The 16,559-nt window shown below is 38.7% G+C and overlaps 1 protein-coding gene across 10 annotated transcripts in view; it reads right to left on the minus strand.

The window, feature by feature from the left end:
- The window catches only part of EVI5 (ecotropic viral integration site 5), a 163,876-nt gene that overhangs the window by 55,086 nt on the left and 92,231 nt on the right, over positions 1–16,559 (minus strand). For 7 of the 10 annotated variants that reach the window (XM_074369947.1, XM_074369946.1, XM_074369952.1 and 4 more), the window contains 4 exons: positions 14,501–14,641; positions 12,390–12,548; positions 7,992–8,138; positions 1,207–1,302 (listed from right to left, as the gene is read on the minus strand). In XM_074369947.1, coding sequence (XP_074226048.1) covers positions 1,207–1,302; positions 7,992–8,138; positions 12,390–12,548; positions 14,501–14,641 — 543 coding nt within the window. The remainder of the gene's footprint in view (positions 1–1,206; positions 1,303–7,991; positions 8,139–12,389; positions 12,549–14,500; positions 14,642–16,559) is intronic. The other 3 variants (XM_074369950.1, XM_074369948.1, XM_074369954.1) reach the window with 1 other exon arrangement.

Consider the following 16,559-nt stretch of genomic DNA (forward strand, 5'->3'; position numbering starts at 1 on the left):
ATTTTTAAAGCTTTGAATTTTCTTTTGAAAATAGCTTTGACTATAAAGAAATATGATCAATTGTCATGTAAAATGGACTTGGAGCACAGGCAACAGAAGGAAAAACAGGTAAGCTGGACTTCAAAAATAACTTTTGTGCATCAAAGGACAGTAGCAAAGCAAAAAGGCAACCACGAAATGGGAGGATAAATCTGCCACAATGTCTGCGTGTATCTGACGAGGCGCTGACGCCAAGAGCATGTGAGGAACTTCTATAGCCCAGCAACAACCCCACTAGACACTAGGCTAAGAGCTTGAACTGCCATTTCTCTAAAGACAACATACAAACGGCAAACAAGCACACAAAGGATGCTCTATAGGGAAATGCAAATTAAAACCACACTGAGGCACCACTTCATACCCATTAGCGTGGCTATTTAAAAAAAATTAATGAGTGCCGGTGTGGATGTAGAGAAACTGGTCCCTGTGCACTGCTGGTGTGAATGTAAAATGATGCAGCTGTTATGGAAAACAGCACAGCAAATCCTCAAAAACTTAAGCACATAATTACCACATGATTCAGCAATTCCACTTCTGGGTATAAACCCCCCCCCTCAAATGAAAACATGCACTCAAACTGCTGTTTGGACACTCACACTCACAGCAGCATTATTCACAAGGGCCAAAAGGTAGAAGCAACCTGAGTGTCCATCAGTGGATAAATGGGTAAACAAAAAGTAGCAGGCACACACAACGGAATATTATTCGGCCTTAAAAAGGAAGGAAATTCTGACATTAAGCGTGAATGAACCCAGATGACGTTATGCTAAGTGAAGTAAGCTGGCTGCAGGAAGACAAATACCCTATGATTTTACTTCTATGAGGAAGAGTCAGATTCACAGACAGTGGAACGGTGGTTTCCAGGGGTTGGGAGAATAGGAGGATGGGGGTTGTTTAATGGGTGCAAAGTTTCAGCTCTGAAAGATGACAAGGCGTTCTGGAAATTGATTGCACAACGAGAATGTACTTAATGTCAGACGACATTTTAAAATTGTAAATTTTATGTGTATTTTACCGCAATTAAAAAAAAAAGGACTTGGAAATGAGTAAGTGCTGAAAACAAAAATCACAGTCATTAGGATGAGACGTAAGTCGCTATCGAGGTGCAGAGGGAAGGGGAAATCACTGCACTGTTTTGACACGAGCTTAATCACGCTGCTACGGTACCTGGATTTCGAGCTCAGCAATGTGCCGCTGCAGCTCGGCCACAGCGGCGATGCCGTCTGCCTCACGGAGTCTCACAGCCATCACTTCTTCCTTGTTCTAGGGTGGTGAACAAAGCAAACCCAAAATAAACCAGGTAATAAACCAAACCAATGATAGAACATAAACACTTGTAACATGCCTCAAATTTAGAAAGTAACAAACAGACCCCTGATCAAATGAGAAGAAAAAGCCATTGTATCTTGAAAAAGCAAAAGAAGAATAAATACACAGAAGAGCATTCCATCTTTAAAACTATTCATATAAATATTGCTCAAAATGCTTTATTAAAAGTAAATTAAAATCTTTAAAGTTACTGGTGATTATGAAAACCATTGGTTTTTTTATCTAAGAACAATAACTGAGAATCTTCAAACATGTTAAGTAACTGGGACAACAGATTAACAGGGAATATAAGCAACTAAGAGTACGTTAGCGAGATAATGCTGTAAAAATGACATTCTTTCTGAGGCAAAAAATGTCAACAAATACTTACATTGTACTACAAACGAAAATAATAGAACTCAGATTATCCTACACTTTCAATCTTCCTAGGAAAAGCATAATATTAAACTCTACCACCACAAAAGTTCACAAAGGAAAAACTCTAAAATCGTATTGTACAATATCCATGCTAAATATTACTGATACAGAAGTAACAGAATGTGAAAAAAATACGACAGAGAAAATAGGGAATACAAACATACGTTGCTCCTTCATTCACTTCAGTTGAAATTTAGCACTTAGTTTAAAAAATGTGCAGCACAGTGACCATGGGAGAAGTCTAGCACCTGATGGTACTATAATATGAAAATTTAAAAAAATACTAAATCTAGTAAATGTATAAAAACTTTTACATAAAAACTATATTTATTCTCTTATCTTGGAAAAGATACTGATATTTCACTTTGAGCAAATACTGCTTTAAATATTTCACCATCTTGTATGTGGCCAGAACACGCAGTCTTTGTAGTCAGTGCTGTGCTGGAAACAGCCAGCTCTCAAGCAAGTGTGTGTGCGTGTGTGCGTACATGTGTGTGTTCACACATAAGCTTATTATATGTTTTAATACAAACTGAAGCAGAGGATGTAGAGTACACAACACATAGGTAAGACATACAATACTCATTACTGTAAATTCTGTGCAGTCAGTACACCCTCCGAGAATGCTTTCACTAGTTTTTGCCAAACTCTTGTTGCTATAAGTCACCTATCACTGAAACTAAGGGAAAAGTGAAGTTTTGATATGAAGGTTGGTTAATTTTTGTTCATGTTATCTCTTCTGACAATGGAATTATCATTCTGATAATAGTAATCAAGTACTGGAAGAAAATTCCTCAGTATGTGTATGCTATTCATAATGTAAAGGCTGAAGACACAGCACACGTTTAAGCTTTAATCTGCATTAACAGTCTAGAGTTGGAGTCAAAAACTTTTCCTTAAAGGACCAGATAGTAAATAATTTTAGACTTGGGGGAAGTACAGTCTGTCTCAACTACTCTATCTGCCACTGGAGTGTGAAGGTGGACATAGATAATACATAAATGAATGGGCAAGGTTGTATTCCAATAAAACCCTATTTTTAAAAACAGGCAGCCAGACAGATTTGGAATATGGGCTATAGTTTGCCAACTTCTGGTCTAGATAATCAACAAAACAATAAATCAAGTCCTGATTTGCAGTTTGCCAGTTTATGTGGTATAAATGCCTTCATCACGGCTCCTTTCAAGCTGACACTACGTTAGTGAACATTAACGAACTTAACATTAATAGTGCACTATTACATGGTATTTCCACCATATAGATACAATGGGTATAAATAATGTCAAAAGATAATAATAAACTGTAAAAAATAATTAGGATAATTTAATTTTTAACATGGCTGTTTAACAACTATGTCGCAAAATTCCTGAAAATTTAACAATTAGTTCTTGCAAGCCTTTACTAGCCAGGCCCAGCACACCACTGTGACTGTGTTTAACAAAATTCAAATCTCTTTCTGTCATTCCCTTATTGTAAACGCTTCAATGGTACTCCACAGATCTCGAGGAAATATAGTAGGCCCTTCTGTTGGTGCCCAGGATCCTGCATGATCTGGCTCCCTCTTACTTTTCTAGCTTCGTATCTTACCAGTGTTCCTCACCACACACTCCCCTCCAGCTAGGATGAACCTCTTTTAGTTCAAACCACCTCCTGTTCCTTCTCACTTCTGCTCTTCACATGTGCTATTTCCCTTTGCCTAGTGAACCCTGTTCCCTTTCCTGGACCAGGAACTCCTACACACCCCTAAGGACTCACTTCACTGTTCCTTCGCTAGCTTTGCTTAAACCGTGACCCTAATACTAAACTCCCATTACTGTACCCTGTTAACCTCCTCAGTCAAGGTGCTGCTCACACTGCACTGCAACGGTGCGTCCGTCTGCATCCTTTGCCAAGAGAAAGCCCTTTGAGGACAGCGACCTCTCCGACAGCCGGCCCCCCGCAACCGCGCGAGTGAGCCCCCTAAACGCTTACCCTTTGGCTTTAGCTAGGCCTTCTAGCTGCCTGCGACGCGTGAGACTCTAAACCAGGACCACTTGACTAGGTTGCTCCTGAACTTCTGCCCCTCAGAAACTCTGAGATGTTAGTTAAGCCACTAAGTTTCAGAGGTAATTGGTTAAAAAGCAGTAAATAAGTAGTATGTTTATACTCTAGTAACTTTAACATTGCATAAAAATTATATCCATCAAGTAAAAAACCAAAATACCAGACATCAATTTTCTCCTAATCTTCCCCCGTCTCCAATCTAACCACTGAGTCTTGCTGGTTCTCTACAAAAATACTGAATTGGCCTCCTTCGCCTGAGCTCCAGGGCCCAGGCGAGCAACTCCGTCTTGATGGTCTCATGTCAGATCTCTCTCCAACCCCACCTCAAATCCGTCTCCACACACAGCGGCACGTGTGTTCTTTTAAAGAACAATTGCGTTAATTGCTACAAGCATGTTCTCTAATGAATGCTAAAATTAGTTACTGCAACTTTAAGGATATTTGCATAAACTCAAGATAGTCCCTCCCATACACAACTTACATATTAATTATTGTGGTGGCCTTACCCGGCCACAAATTCCTTGCTACTCTTTCTTTCAGGAGCTGTAGCCTAATGTCTCTTCCCCGACTTGGGCCACTGTCTGAACTTAGTGACTTGCTTGCGAGGAACAGAATATGAGGGGAAAAAAGCTTTGTAGTGGAGAAAGCCGTCAGACAAGACCTTAGTCAAACGACCAAAGTTAACGGCACCAGACCTGAGGTCTGTGAACACAGCATCCCCTCGACACGATGCGCTGAGAAGGACGCCTCATCTCGTGTTCTCTCCTAAAGCACAGAACCTTGGTCTAATCATGAGAGGACATCAGACGACACCAAATTGAGGAACTGCTACAAAATCCCTGACTAGTATTCTTCAACAGTCACAGTAATGAAAGAAAACTCGGAAACTGTCCCAGATCAAAGGAGAATGAGATGTGATGCGGAAATCTGAATAAAGTCTGTAGCTTAGTAGTAACATTGCACCAATGTTCACTCCTTAGTATTGATAAGTGTATCGTGGTTATGTTAAAATTAGGAGCGGCTGATTAAAGGGTATATGGGAACTCTCTGTACTATCTTTGCCACTTTATGATAAACATAAAATTATTTCAAAAGTAAAAGTAAAAAAATCTGAAGCAAATACAGCAAATCAAAAACTATATGTTTCTTTCCTACTTAAGACCTTTCAGCGGCCTCCCACAGTACTTAGGGTAAAACCCAAACTTGTTAGCGTGGCCTATAAAAATCCGTATGCTGAGTAGAGGAGTCCTGGCTCACCTCCCTGGCTTCAGCTCACTCAGCTCTACGTGACATGCAAGACTCAGCAACCAAGTCCTTTCCTGCCTTTGAGTCTTGAACTCTTGACTCTCTTCAGGCAAAGACCTTCCCCCGACTCCTCGTGGCTGGCTCCTTCTCATTCTTCAGGTCCCAGCTCTGATACCCTCTCCTGGCTCTTGGTCTTCATTCCCCTTCTCCCTACCTCCCACTCTGTAGCGTATCATTAGCAATGACCTTTTCTATTTTTTACATATTGTCTCACTAAACATTATATCCAACTTCTCCATTACTGTATCCCCAACGCCTACAGGAGTAACCGACAAAGAGAAGACACCCAAATATCTGACAAACGTGTAAGTAGACGGATGGCATTGTTCTTTAAAGTCTCATAATCTCACCTCCTCCCATCCCTATTTGAGAATCAACATGCAAATTATATCTACTTAAAATGAAAAGATTTGGCTACACTACACGTGAGTAGCACGATGAAGAAACAAGCACTATTACACGCTGCCGGTCAAAGCAGAAAACAGTACAACCCTAAGGGGGGGTATTTTGACATAATCTATGAAAAGATTTTTTACCCATTGACCAAACAATCAAATCTAGAGCAACTTACCCTACAGGAATGTGCAGATGCACCTCTATGTATCTGAAACTCCACATGAACCCTGTCTGCAGTAGCAGAACACTGGGAGTGACCCACGCGCCCAGCAGCGAGGGCCCAGCCGAGCACACTGCGGTCCCTCCACACAAGGGGAGGCAGTAAGAGTATTCACGCACTGATACTGAAAGCTCCACAAAACACACTGACCCAAAAAGGAAAAAAGCAAAATATCGTCTGCTAACTTTCGTGTAAGAAAGTGAGAAGAAAAACTATACACTTCAGCTGCTAGTATCTGCCTGAAAAGGGGCATGAGCTGCATCAGTGCCACCCGGTGGGATCTGAGGCAGCGCCCACCACGACGCAGGGTCAAAGCCCCGCACCGTGAAGCCCTGACGTGCGAACAGCCACCCCAAGCGGGGTAAATGAAAATGACAAATGACTACGTATCAGTTCAAAATAGGTTATGCCTCCAGACGAATCTGTGTGAAATTTATGAAAAAACGTTCAGGTTTCAGAGTGTCCTGGATGTTCCTACAGGGAATCTCAGACTTGCCCTATTTCACAGGTAAGTGGGAACATTCGAATTCAGTTACAGAGGGAAAGTAACACTGATACTAAACACATGCATAAATGAAAAACAGCACGAGCTTTAATAATTACTCATCAACAAGTCATAAGCTAGAATCATATAAAACCAAATGAAAATGAATCAGGTTTATAAAACTGAATGACTGACTCCCTTGAAAAATTACGTTCGTTCCTCATTTGTTTCCACATAACAAGGTAAAACACATATATTTAACCAGAATGTCCTAGATGCTAAGGTAACAGCACTGGTCACTTTTGAATCTGCAAAAGGCATCATAGAAGACTGACTAAATCAACATGCAGCTTAAACACGGGGAAGATACCAGAGTCAGCGTATGGAACACACCTCACAGAGGCATTAATGAAAATCTTTTAATTAAATAAAATCTCCTATCAGCTCTTACCTTTCTGAATCTGAGCCCATTACTTACATAAATTCAAAGACAACAATTATTTTCATCAGCAAAATCACCAAATATTTATCTCCAAAGAATAGTTTGACTAAAAGGTGCTGAGGCACTTGAGGAGTAATATTAAATCAATATGTTTAAGGAAAACATATACCAATAATAAAAAAAGACTAAAATTTAGTTCTTTATTAAAAATGTCAGCACAGACACTAATGCGTCATGAAAACTCACCAGGTACCAGTGTGAGTCAGACGGACATAACCTCACGTAACATCGTTTTATTTTTAAACTAGTCTAGTCACATCCTTCAAGAGGGACTGACTCTTACGTTAGTGCAAATTTCAGCACTGCCTACAGATTTCTGTCAGTGCAAATTGTAACAGCCATGCATATTTATTAGGATGTAATTTCATCTCTGGATTTCAGTGACACTGATAAACCACTCAAGCTTCACTCCTGGTTTTTAGTGACACCAGAACACGTTGATGGAATTACAGCTTTATATGTACCACTGAAAGTCTTGTTTCTTATCATAGAATAATTAGGCTGGAATCCCTAACGGGCATCATTCCTACTCTCTTACCATGGAAAGACGGCTGTGCGGCTTGTTTTTAAAATCCCGTAACTCGTCCTTAGTAACCCGTTCCAGTGTTCACAGTCGTCTCCTTAGTGATTTCTCACACACAGACCCTCTCCCCGTCCAGCCCACTTCCCGTTTCCCTCTTCTCTCTCACCGCTGCTATACTGTAAACTCATTTAAGGAAAAATTGTGCTTGCATTCAAAAACTTCTCCATGCTTTATGAATCCAAACATTTCCCCCCCAAACAGAACAAGTGATTGAAATAATAATGTGGAAGGTACACAATTTTCCAAACCCGCTGGTACACGCACCTCTTTCGCTCTCTACTCTATGCGGAAAACATATGCAAATGTTGACAGCCCAGAATAAGGTGCCCATCAAAGCAGAGCTGCCTCGGCCTCTCTTTCTGGTTGAGACATTAAAAGATTCGGCGTGAAGGGCTACAGGTCAAAAGAGATAATCAATTTTCAATTACTTGGTTGACTTAATTTGTGCACTGGCATTTACCCAAGTGGTTGAAAATGTACGTTTCCTGACTGAAATCCACCCAGAACAAGAAATCTGGTCCAAAAGCAACTGCCAAACTAAGTTCAGGAAAAACAGGAAATAAGACTCACTTGTTTTGGTTTTATAACAAGGTACTCAGTGATGAGACAAAAATGAAAAAAGGCATTATTATATTGACAAAAAACACAAACTTGCTCGTTGACATGTATTTACCTTGCACTCAATCTCTGCTTGTTTGCGCTTTGCTTCACTTAATTGGGTTAGCAGCCCTTTGTTCTGCGCAGAAAGACACTGCACTTTCTCCTGTAGGTTGTTTACCTCTTGCTCTGCTCGTCGAAGGTGATTGCTGTTGATCTGGTTCTAATAATTAAAAATAGAAATACTCAGTATGGAGACAGAAGGCCTGAAAAAACTTACAAATTTCTACCTATGCATTTTATGCCTCAACAATATTTTTTATTGTTATTATTAGTTACAGGTCTATTTTATTCAACAAACAGTTAAATACTTTAAAAAAAATTTAAAAACTGCCTTAAAAATGAAGTCACCCAAAAGAATACATACGGTTCATATCAGAAACTCTCAATAAAGCTCCATTTATGATTCATAAAGTAAATATCTACCAACTAGAAGGGTGTTTGTACAGAACTTGAGGGTATTAATTTCTGAAACAGGCAATGTGGTATAAAATAGATATAGGAACATGATTAATTTAACTCCTTTTTTCTAGTTCCCAAAAGAAAGGACAGACTGGTCAAAAGGTGTCATAACCATTTACTGGACTAGACACCCTGTGACGTTACAAAATCCATCGTGCGAACTTCTACATTCCTATAATGTACAGCACAGTCTGTTTTCAAGGCATATGGACTGGTTTTGAATTCTGGCTTGTTATTTGGTGATTAAGCAATCCAGTCAATATCTCTAAGTTCCTGTTTCCTCATTTGAAAAAAGTATATAAATATTATCTATTTCTCATTTGGTTGTCTTTAGAATTAAATCAAATAATACATGTAACAAAGCTTCATATACTTCTGCCCTTCCGATTCCCTATGACAGGTGACAGTGGAATACTGCTGGGGCCTGACCGTCTCTGAATGACGGGCAAAGGGAAGACCTAATGATACTGAGAAAGCCCTTCGGCAAACCAGCCTCCAGTCTAAAGGTAAGATCGCTACGGGAGTTCAGAGCCCGTGGTGCAAAGAGGGCAACCGCAGAAACAGCAGACCTCAAACCAGCCCGCCCTCCTGACTAGATTAACGCAGGTCTCCCATACTAAAGGCCCAGTGGAAGGAAGGCTGTGCCCACTGCCAGGCATAAAAACCGTCTACCTTAGTCCACTGTCCCACACGAGATACATATCTAGTTTTCAACAAAAAAAAATTGCAAAGCTTAGAAAACGGTAAAAAACAAAACACTTCCAAGAGACAAAGCAATCAACACACCCAGCCTCATGTAAGACCCAGGTACTGAACCTGACAGGGAATTTAAAGTAACTGTGATTAATATGCGAAGGGCTCCAAGGAAAGGTGAAAACACGCAAGGTCAGACAGATAACATCAGCAGAGGAATAAAAACTGTAAGAATTAAGCAGAAATGCTAGAAGTAAAAAAACACAGTAACAGAGGCAAAGAAGGCCTTCAGTGGCTAATCAGACAACGCACAGAGTGAAGGGAAGAATCAGTGAACTTAATGAGAAGTCAAGAGAAATATTTCAGTCACTAGAAACTGAAATACAAAGAGAAAAAACAATGGGAGAGACAAGAACAGAGGCTCCAAGAACTGCTGGACAACATCAAACAAGCTAACGTAAGTGTGACTGGAATCCCAGACGGAGAAGAGAGTGTGGGGAAAGAAGTGTGGGACAAAATGACGACCAAGAATTTTCCAAGTTTCATGGCAGTCACAGATCCATAGGTTCAAGAAGCTCAAGAAAAAAACAAGCAAAAATCACATCAGGTCACACCCTACTTCTCCAGGAGACTGTCCATTTCACCAAAATACTCAAATTTCAAGTTGTTCAGAGAGTATTTTTAAAAAATACTTTCACTGGGTCTATATTTATGTCCCCCTTTTCATTCCTAATAGTGTGTATTGGTGCCTTCTTTCTTTCTTGAAAAGTCTTACAGAAGTTAGCTACGTCTTACCAAACCAGACTCAAAAAGAAACAGAAAACCTGAGAAGACCTGTAACTCTTCAACAACTAGGATCAATAGTTACTATTCCCATGTAACAAAACAGAAAGACAATCCTGCTTAAGGAATGAATTCCAGCAAATACTTAGGTCATGGGTAACTCCAATCTTACATAAAACTTCTGAGAACAGAAAAAGATAAGATACAACCCAATGCATTCACCAAGCTGACTTAGTAATAACCTTGGTACCAAAACCACAATATTAAAACCTTGGTACCCAAACCAGAGAAGAGCGTCTCTCAAAAGGAGAATTACAGTACACGCTAACTTATGTACAAAAAAATCTAAACTATTAAACACTCGAATCCTGCAATGGAAATGGGTTGTGCACGTCTCCGTGTCTGCATTCTGTATCACAAACTTGTCCTTTAATATTCTGGTAACTGCCCCTCAGTATAACTGGTTTCTTTGCTGTCCTATGTGCTTTATTTTATGTTGTTAAAAACCACTATTTTGAGAAGGGGTCCATGGGTTTCAGACTGCCAAAGGGGCTCACGGCACACGTGAAAAAGGTGTAACTCCTGTACTGAAGAAACGCTGAGAGGTGTGCACGAGGAGACCTGCAAGAACGATCAGAGCCGCAGCACTGTTTGTAAGATGAAAACTCAGAACAAAGGAGAGAGGGCCTCAGTAAGCAAGGTATACTCACCAGGTGGGCCTTTCTAAAAGTCATCAAATGAAGGAGCTGGACCTACCTTGTATCAACAGGGACAAACCTCTTAATCTGAATGCTGGATACATGGGTGCTTGACACAACACTCTTTAAATGACTAATACACCATTAATACTTCGCCACACTGTTTTTATTTATTTTTCTCATTTTGCTATGAGAAAATTTCATGCATCATCACCAGCTCGTGCACTGACATTTAGAAACCCATTTCTCTTCCAACAAAATCCATCCAAAATCATATTCATTAATGTGCACAGTTACGCACAGTGCAAAATACAAATTCCTTAGGAAGCCTTTCCTCAAACCACCTGTTCGGTATTAACTGTCCCATCCTATTATCCACAGCAATTTCTATCAACATCCTCTAATTACAGATTGCTGAATTATATATGTCTTCCAGTTTTATTAAGATATAATTAGCATACAGCTCTGTGTACGTCTAAGGTGTACAGCATAATGACTTGCATCTACTGCGAAATGTTTACTGCGATAAATCTGGTTAATTTCTGCCCCCTCATACAGTGCGCTGTATTACATACAGCTTTGCATGCTTGATTCTCAAGTGTTAAGTTCTCTGCTGGCTGCACAGTGCTCTGTATTCACAAGTTCTCAAAACCACATTTGTTGAGTTTGATTCATTGAGCTGCAGCTACTCCGAAATAAATCCTGAACAATGGTTTAAAAGCGGTGCTTGTGTCTTTAATATCTATACTGACACAAAATCTGATTATAAAAATAAAACTTCCCATTATAAAGCTGGATTTCTACTTTCCAAAGTCTTGCTGTTACTGTTAATTACAATGGAAAATACAAGAAAATAACTTCTTACAGTGTAAAACAGGATGTATTTATCCTAAAGAACTTACATATCCGTGTCGTCACGTTCACGGTGGGATGACCACTTTGTGCCTGACTGTGCAGAATGATACGTGACATAACTATGCCCCCTGCTGACTGACTAAGGATCCTGAAAACCAAGTAACATTACATAGAATGTAGAACATAGGCCACACAGATGTGCCGCATAAAAACCAAGTGTACAGATGAAACTTTATAATGCAAATGGACTCCACAGAAAGGACTCCCCAGATCTTAAGTGTATCTGAGACAGGATTTGTTAGAGAAAGGGCAGACTTGAGATTAAGTGTAATGTTGGAATTAACTGCTCAGTCACCACATCACACAACTTCAGGGAGCACCATTCACACTCTATTCTACATCAGTGGTTCTCAACCAGGGGCAATTCTGCCCCCAACCCCGGGACATCTGGATTGTGGGGGTGGGGTGCTTCTGGTCACCGCGACGTGGTGGGGGGCGTGGTGCTGCTGAGTAGAGGGTAGGGGGATGTGGTTTTAAGTAGAGGCCAGGGACGCTGCGGAACATGCTACCAAGCACAGGCTGGCACCCACAATAAGGAAGCAGCTGGTCCCAAATGCTAACAGCATTGAGGCTGAGAAATTTTGCTCTACATGAGTATTCCTTTTAAGATTATGCAACAAGGAAACAAAGTTAAACAGAGTTTTATGACTTGCTTACACTTTGCTGAATGGGTCAAAGAAGACATCAAATCTCTGATATCAAAGAAAACAAGTTTTAGACCTTTTTATTTAGGCTAGAAAACTGCCGTCTAGACAACTTCATACATCCACCTGTTAGCTCTCTTCTAATGACGACACAATCTGTGCACAAGGTTTTGATTTGCTAACAGTATTTTTTAAACCTACTGAGTTTTCCCACCATACCTGTGTTTCCATTTCCATCATCCTTTGTTTCATTTCTCTTATTTCTGCCTGTGTTTCAGCTTCTCTAAGTCGAATGGTCATCAGTTCATCTTGTAACTCATTCACAGCATTTTTCTTAGGGGGGTCTTTCCACCTCCCAGTAGTACGAGCTAAGTGGCGCTAAAATACCAAAACGTATTTTTCCAGTATCAAAATAAGAGTCAACTTAACTAAACTTTTATTTCAGGCTCAGTACTTATTAAGCATTTTATATACATCATTTTATGTAATCCCCAAAAATCTTAAAAGTGAAACTATTTTTGCATTATACGGGTAAGAAAATGGAAATCATGATTAAGTGACTTCAGAAAAGTCACACAGCCAGTAAGCAGCAGATCTGGGATAGAAAGTCAGAGTTCAGTTTTCTTTTTTTTTTTTTAATACTGTGGATTAATTGTTGTGAAGAATACAATTTTCACCCTAATTTTTTTTATAAGACAGATTTTCACATTATTTTTAATGAAATCCCAAGAAAAGGGGAAAATGGGGGCATTCGTGAATTAAGGAAACAATACCAGAAGTTAAAAGAAAGAAAGAAAAAGGCACGGCAAGGACTAACTTCAGTCTGTGCTAGGTGCGTCCCCGCTCCAAATTCATACCAAGATCACCATTCTAAAATGACGTGTAGTTTTTTTCCTTTCCTATTTCTCTTCTGTCTTATAGATTCTGTTTTCTTGCTATTTGTCAACTGTTTCCTTCGTATGTGAATAAATTTGGGTGCATATAACCAAATGGCTGTTTTACTTTGTGAGAAAACCAATTTTCTTTTTTTTTTTTTTTACATATTTTTTTAATTGAAGTACAGTCAGTTTACAATGTGTCAATTTCTGGTGTACAGCACATTGCTTCAGTCATACATGAAAATACGTATATTCGTTTTCATAGCCTTTTTCACCATAAGTTACTACAAGATATTGAATATACTTCCCCGTGCTATACAGTATAAACTTGTTGTTTATCTATTTTATACATAGCAGTTAGTATCTGCAAATCTCAGACTGCCAATTTATCCCTTCCCACTACCTTCCCTCTGGTAACCATAACTGTGCTTTCTATGTCTGTGAGTTTGTTTCTGTTTTGTAAATAAGTTCATTTGTGTCATTTTTTTAGATTCCACATATAAGTGATATCATATGGTATTTTTCTTTTTCCTTTTGGCTTACTTCACTTTGAATGACAATCTCCAGATCCATCCATATATTGATGCAAATGGCATTATTTTATTCTTTTTTATGATTGAGTAGTATTCCATTGTATAAATATACCACAACTTCTTTATCCAGTCATCTGTTAATAGACATGTAGGCTGTTTCCATGTCTTAGCTATTGTAAATAGTGCTGCTATGAACATTGGGTGCATGTATCTTTTTGAATTAAGGTTCCTTCTGGATATTTGCCCAGGACTGGCACTGCTGGGTCATATGGTAAGTCTATTTCTAGTCTTTTCAGGAATCTCCATACTGTTTACCATAACGGCTGCACCAAACTACATTCCCACCAGCAGTGTAGGAGGGCTCCCTTTTCTCCACATTCTCTCCAGCATTTATCGTTTGTGGACTTCTGAATCATGGCCATTCTGACTGGTGTGAGGGGATACCTCATTGTAGTTTTGATTTGCATTTCTCTCATAAGTAGTGATACTGAGCATTTAGAAAACCAATTTTCAAAGTAAGTTAACAAATCCATATTCAAATTTATACTGGTGTCACCCTTCTGATGTTTCAAACTGACCCGTGAATATAACATCAACAGAAGAAAAAATATGTACTATATAAAGGAATATTTTCTCATCGTTCTTTTAAAAAACTTCCATAGATCACAATGGTATAACAATACAACAAAAACATGGCTTGATCTCTAATTTATCTTTTTTAAATCATAAGAATCAAAAAGGAGAAGCAGCTTAAAGGTACTTTCAATTTACAAATGCTCTGAGTTTTGTGCATTAGACAGGGTCTTTCCCACTTTTAAATTCAAATCCTAGTGTTGGTCATTAGCCACTTCAAATTCACACAAAATGGATATTCACATTTTACCCTCTTTTAAAAAGCACACGATATATGTTGACATACCTGCCAGTGTTCCTCCAAATCCCTGACCTGTTGTCTAAGTTCTTTCAAACCCATAATAGCTTCTGCTTCTCTCAGTTTCACAGCAATGAGTTCTTCCTGAAGCCTAGCAATGTTGTTTTCATCAGGAAAAGAGTTGTTTCTCTAAAGCAATGGAACATTTAATTGGGGATTTATTTTTAATTTAAAGAATAAAATACAGCATACATAATACATAAGAATTATTTTGTCCCATATGTAATTATATTTAATTTTATACAATTTTACTGAGATATAATTCACAAACCATAAAACTTATCCTTTTAATGAACACCAGTCAGTGGTTTTTAAGAGTATTCACAGGGTTGTGCAACCATAATCGCAAACTAATTTCAGAACATTTTAATCATCCCCAAAAGAAACCCTGTACCCTTTAGCAGTCACTCCACATTTCCCCTCCCCCAGCCCCTGACAACCACCAATGTACCTTCTGTCTCTATGAACATGACTATTCTGAACATTTCATATAAATGGAATCATATAATATGTGGTTTTTTATGAATAGCTTCTTTCACTTAATATGTTTTCAAGATTCATCCTTTTTATTGCCAAATAATATTCCATTGTACAGCTATATCACATTTTATTTATCTGTTCATCACTTGATAGAATGTGGGTTTTTTCCACCCTTGGGTTATTACAAATAATGGTGATATGAACATTTATGTAAAAGTTTTCATGTGGACGTATGTTTTTAATTCTCTTGGGTATATATGAAAGAATAGAAGTAATGGATCAGATGGTAATTTTACATTTAACTTTTAAGGAACTGTCAAACTTTTTCAAAGCAGTTGTACCATTTTACATTCCCATCAGGAAGGTATGAGGGTAACTGTACTTAATTTTAAAGGCACTGAAAGTCTAACTCTGCTTGTTTAGTAAAACACTGTACGGGACAACAGGATTAAAAATGTCTACAATATGGCAATAAACATCCTAACCTCTGATTAAGACTACAAAGCATAAACATCACTTACATTTTAAAGATTTATGCAAGAGAACAGTTCAAAATCTGTTTTGTATTTTTTCAGCATGTCACTTTGGGAAGAAGGTATAAAATCTCTGTACATTAGTCCCTATTTATATCAGTACTCAAGAAATTAGCACCAAGACGATCAAAAATATTTGTTTCAATGGTACAAGATTTAGATTATTCCCCTAGTATACTAAAAGCCCCACCCTAGGATATAGCGTTTCCCTATTAAACTGCTCTGGGGAGTGACCAAAGGATCCTAAACTGGGCCCTAGTAAAAGCTCCTTAATGAACCGAAGAACTATGGAGATTTCAAGTCCTGAGACTATGACATTTTCTCTCTAAAATATCTCATGAAGATTTTAGCCCACAGGGATGATGGAAGAAAGTTATTCTTGCCAGCTACACATTTTTATGTTGGACTTCAAATATTTTCTCCACTGAAAACCAAAATAAATTGTATATGCATAAAAAAGTATCCTGCATGAAGAAATTAACCACAGGAAGCATGAAACCTTCCAATTTCCTCTCTGCTCTATAACATGAATACCAGCAATGCCACTTAAGAAGCAACTTTTAAAGTGGATCCAAGGGCATTTCTTTCCACCAAATATTCAAAACAAAGATCTAGATTCTTACCTAAACCATGCAACTCAGAACACTCCTAAGTTAGAGACCAAATATTCTCTTAGGCTATTTTTTTTTACAGCATTCTTTCTGGCTTTTTTCTCAACAAATAGGAAAATAAATTTTCTAAAATGAATATAAAACTAGCAAGCAGAGTTCTGGAAAGATTATCCCACTACTGACACAGTTACACTCTGTTCTGTTTCATTAAGAAACGGCTAAGAACAACTCGAGGCTATCTTTCATGTCTGCTGTTCACCAGCCTTTGACTCAGTGGCTGGATACTCCTAGAGGTGAAAGAAACAAACTCAGCCTGGAGCCCGAGGCCCCAGTGGCTCTGTGATCTGCAACACAATCTCTCAATCCGAGGTTCATTAAGTAACCTAAAGGCACTTCTCCTTCCACACTTAGCTAATCTTTAAA

Source organism: Camelus bactrianus, chromosome 9 (assembly GCF_048773025.1).
Source record: "Camelus bactrianus isolate YW-2024 breed Bactrian camel chromosome 9, ASM4877302v1, whole genome shotgun sequence".
Lineage (NCBI taxonomy): Eukaryota > Metazoa > Chordata > Mammalia > Artiodactyla > Camelidae > Camelus > Camelus bactrianus.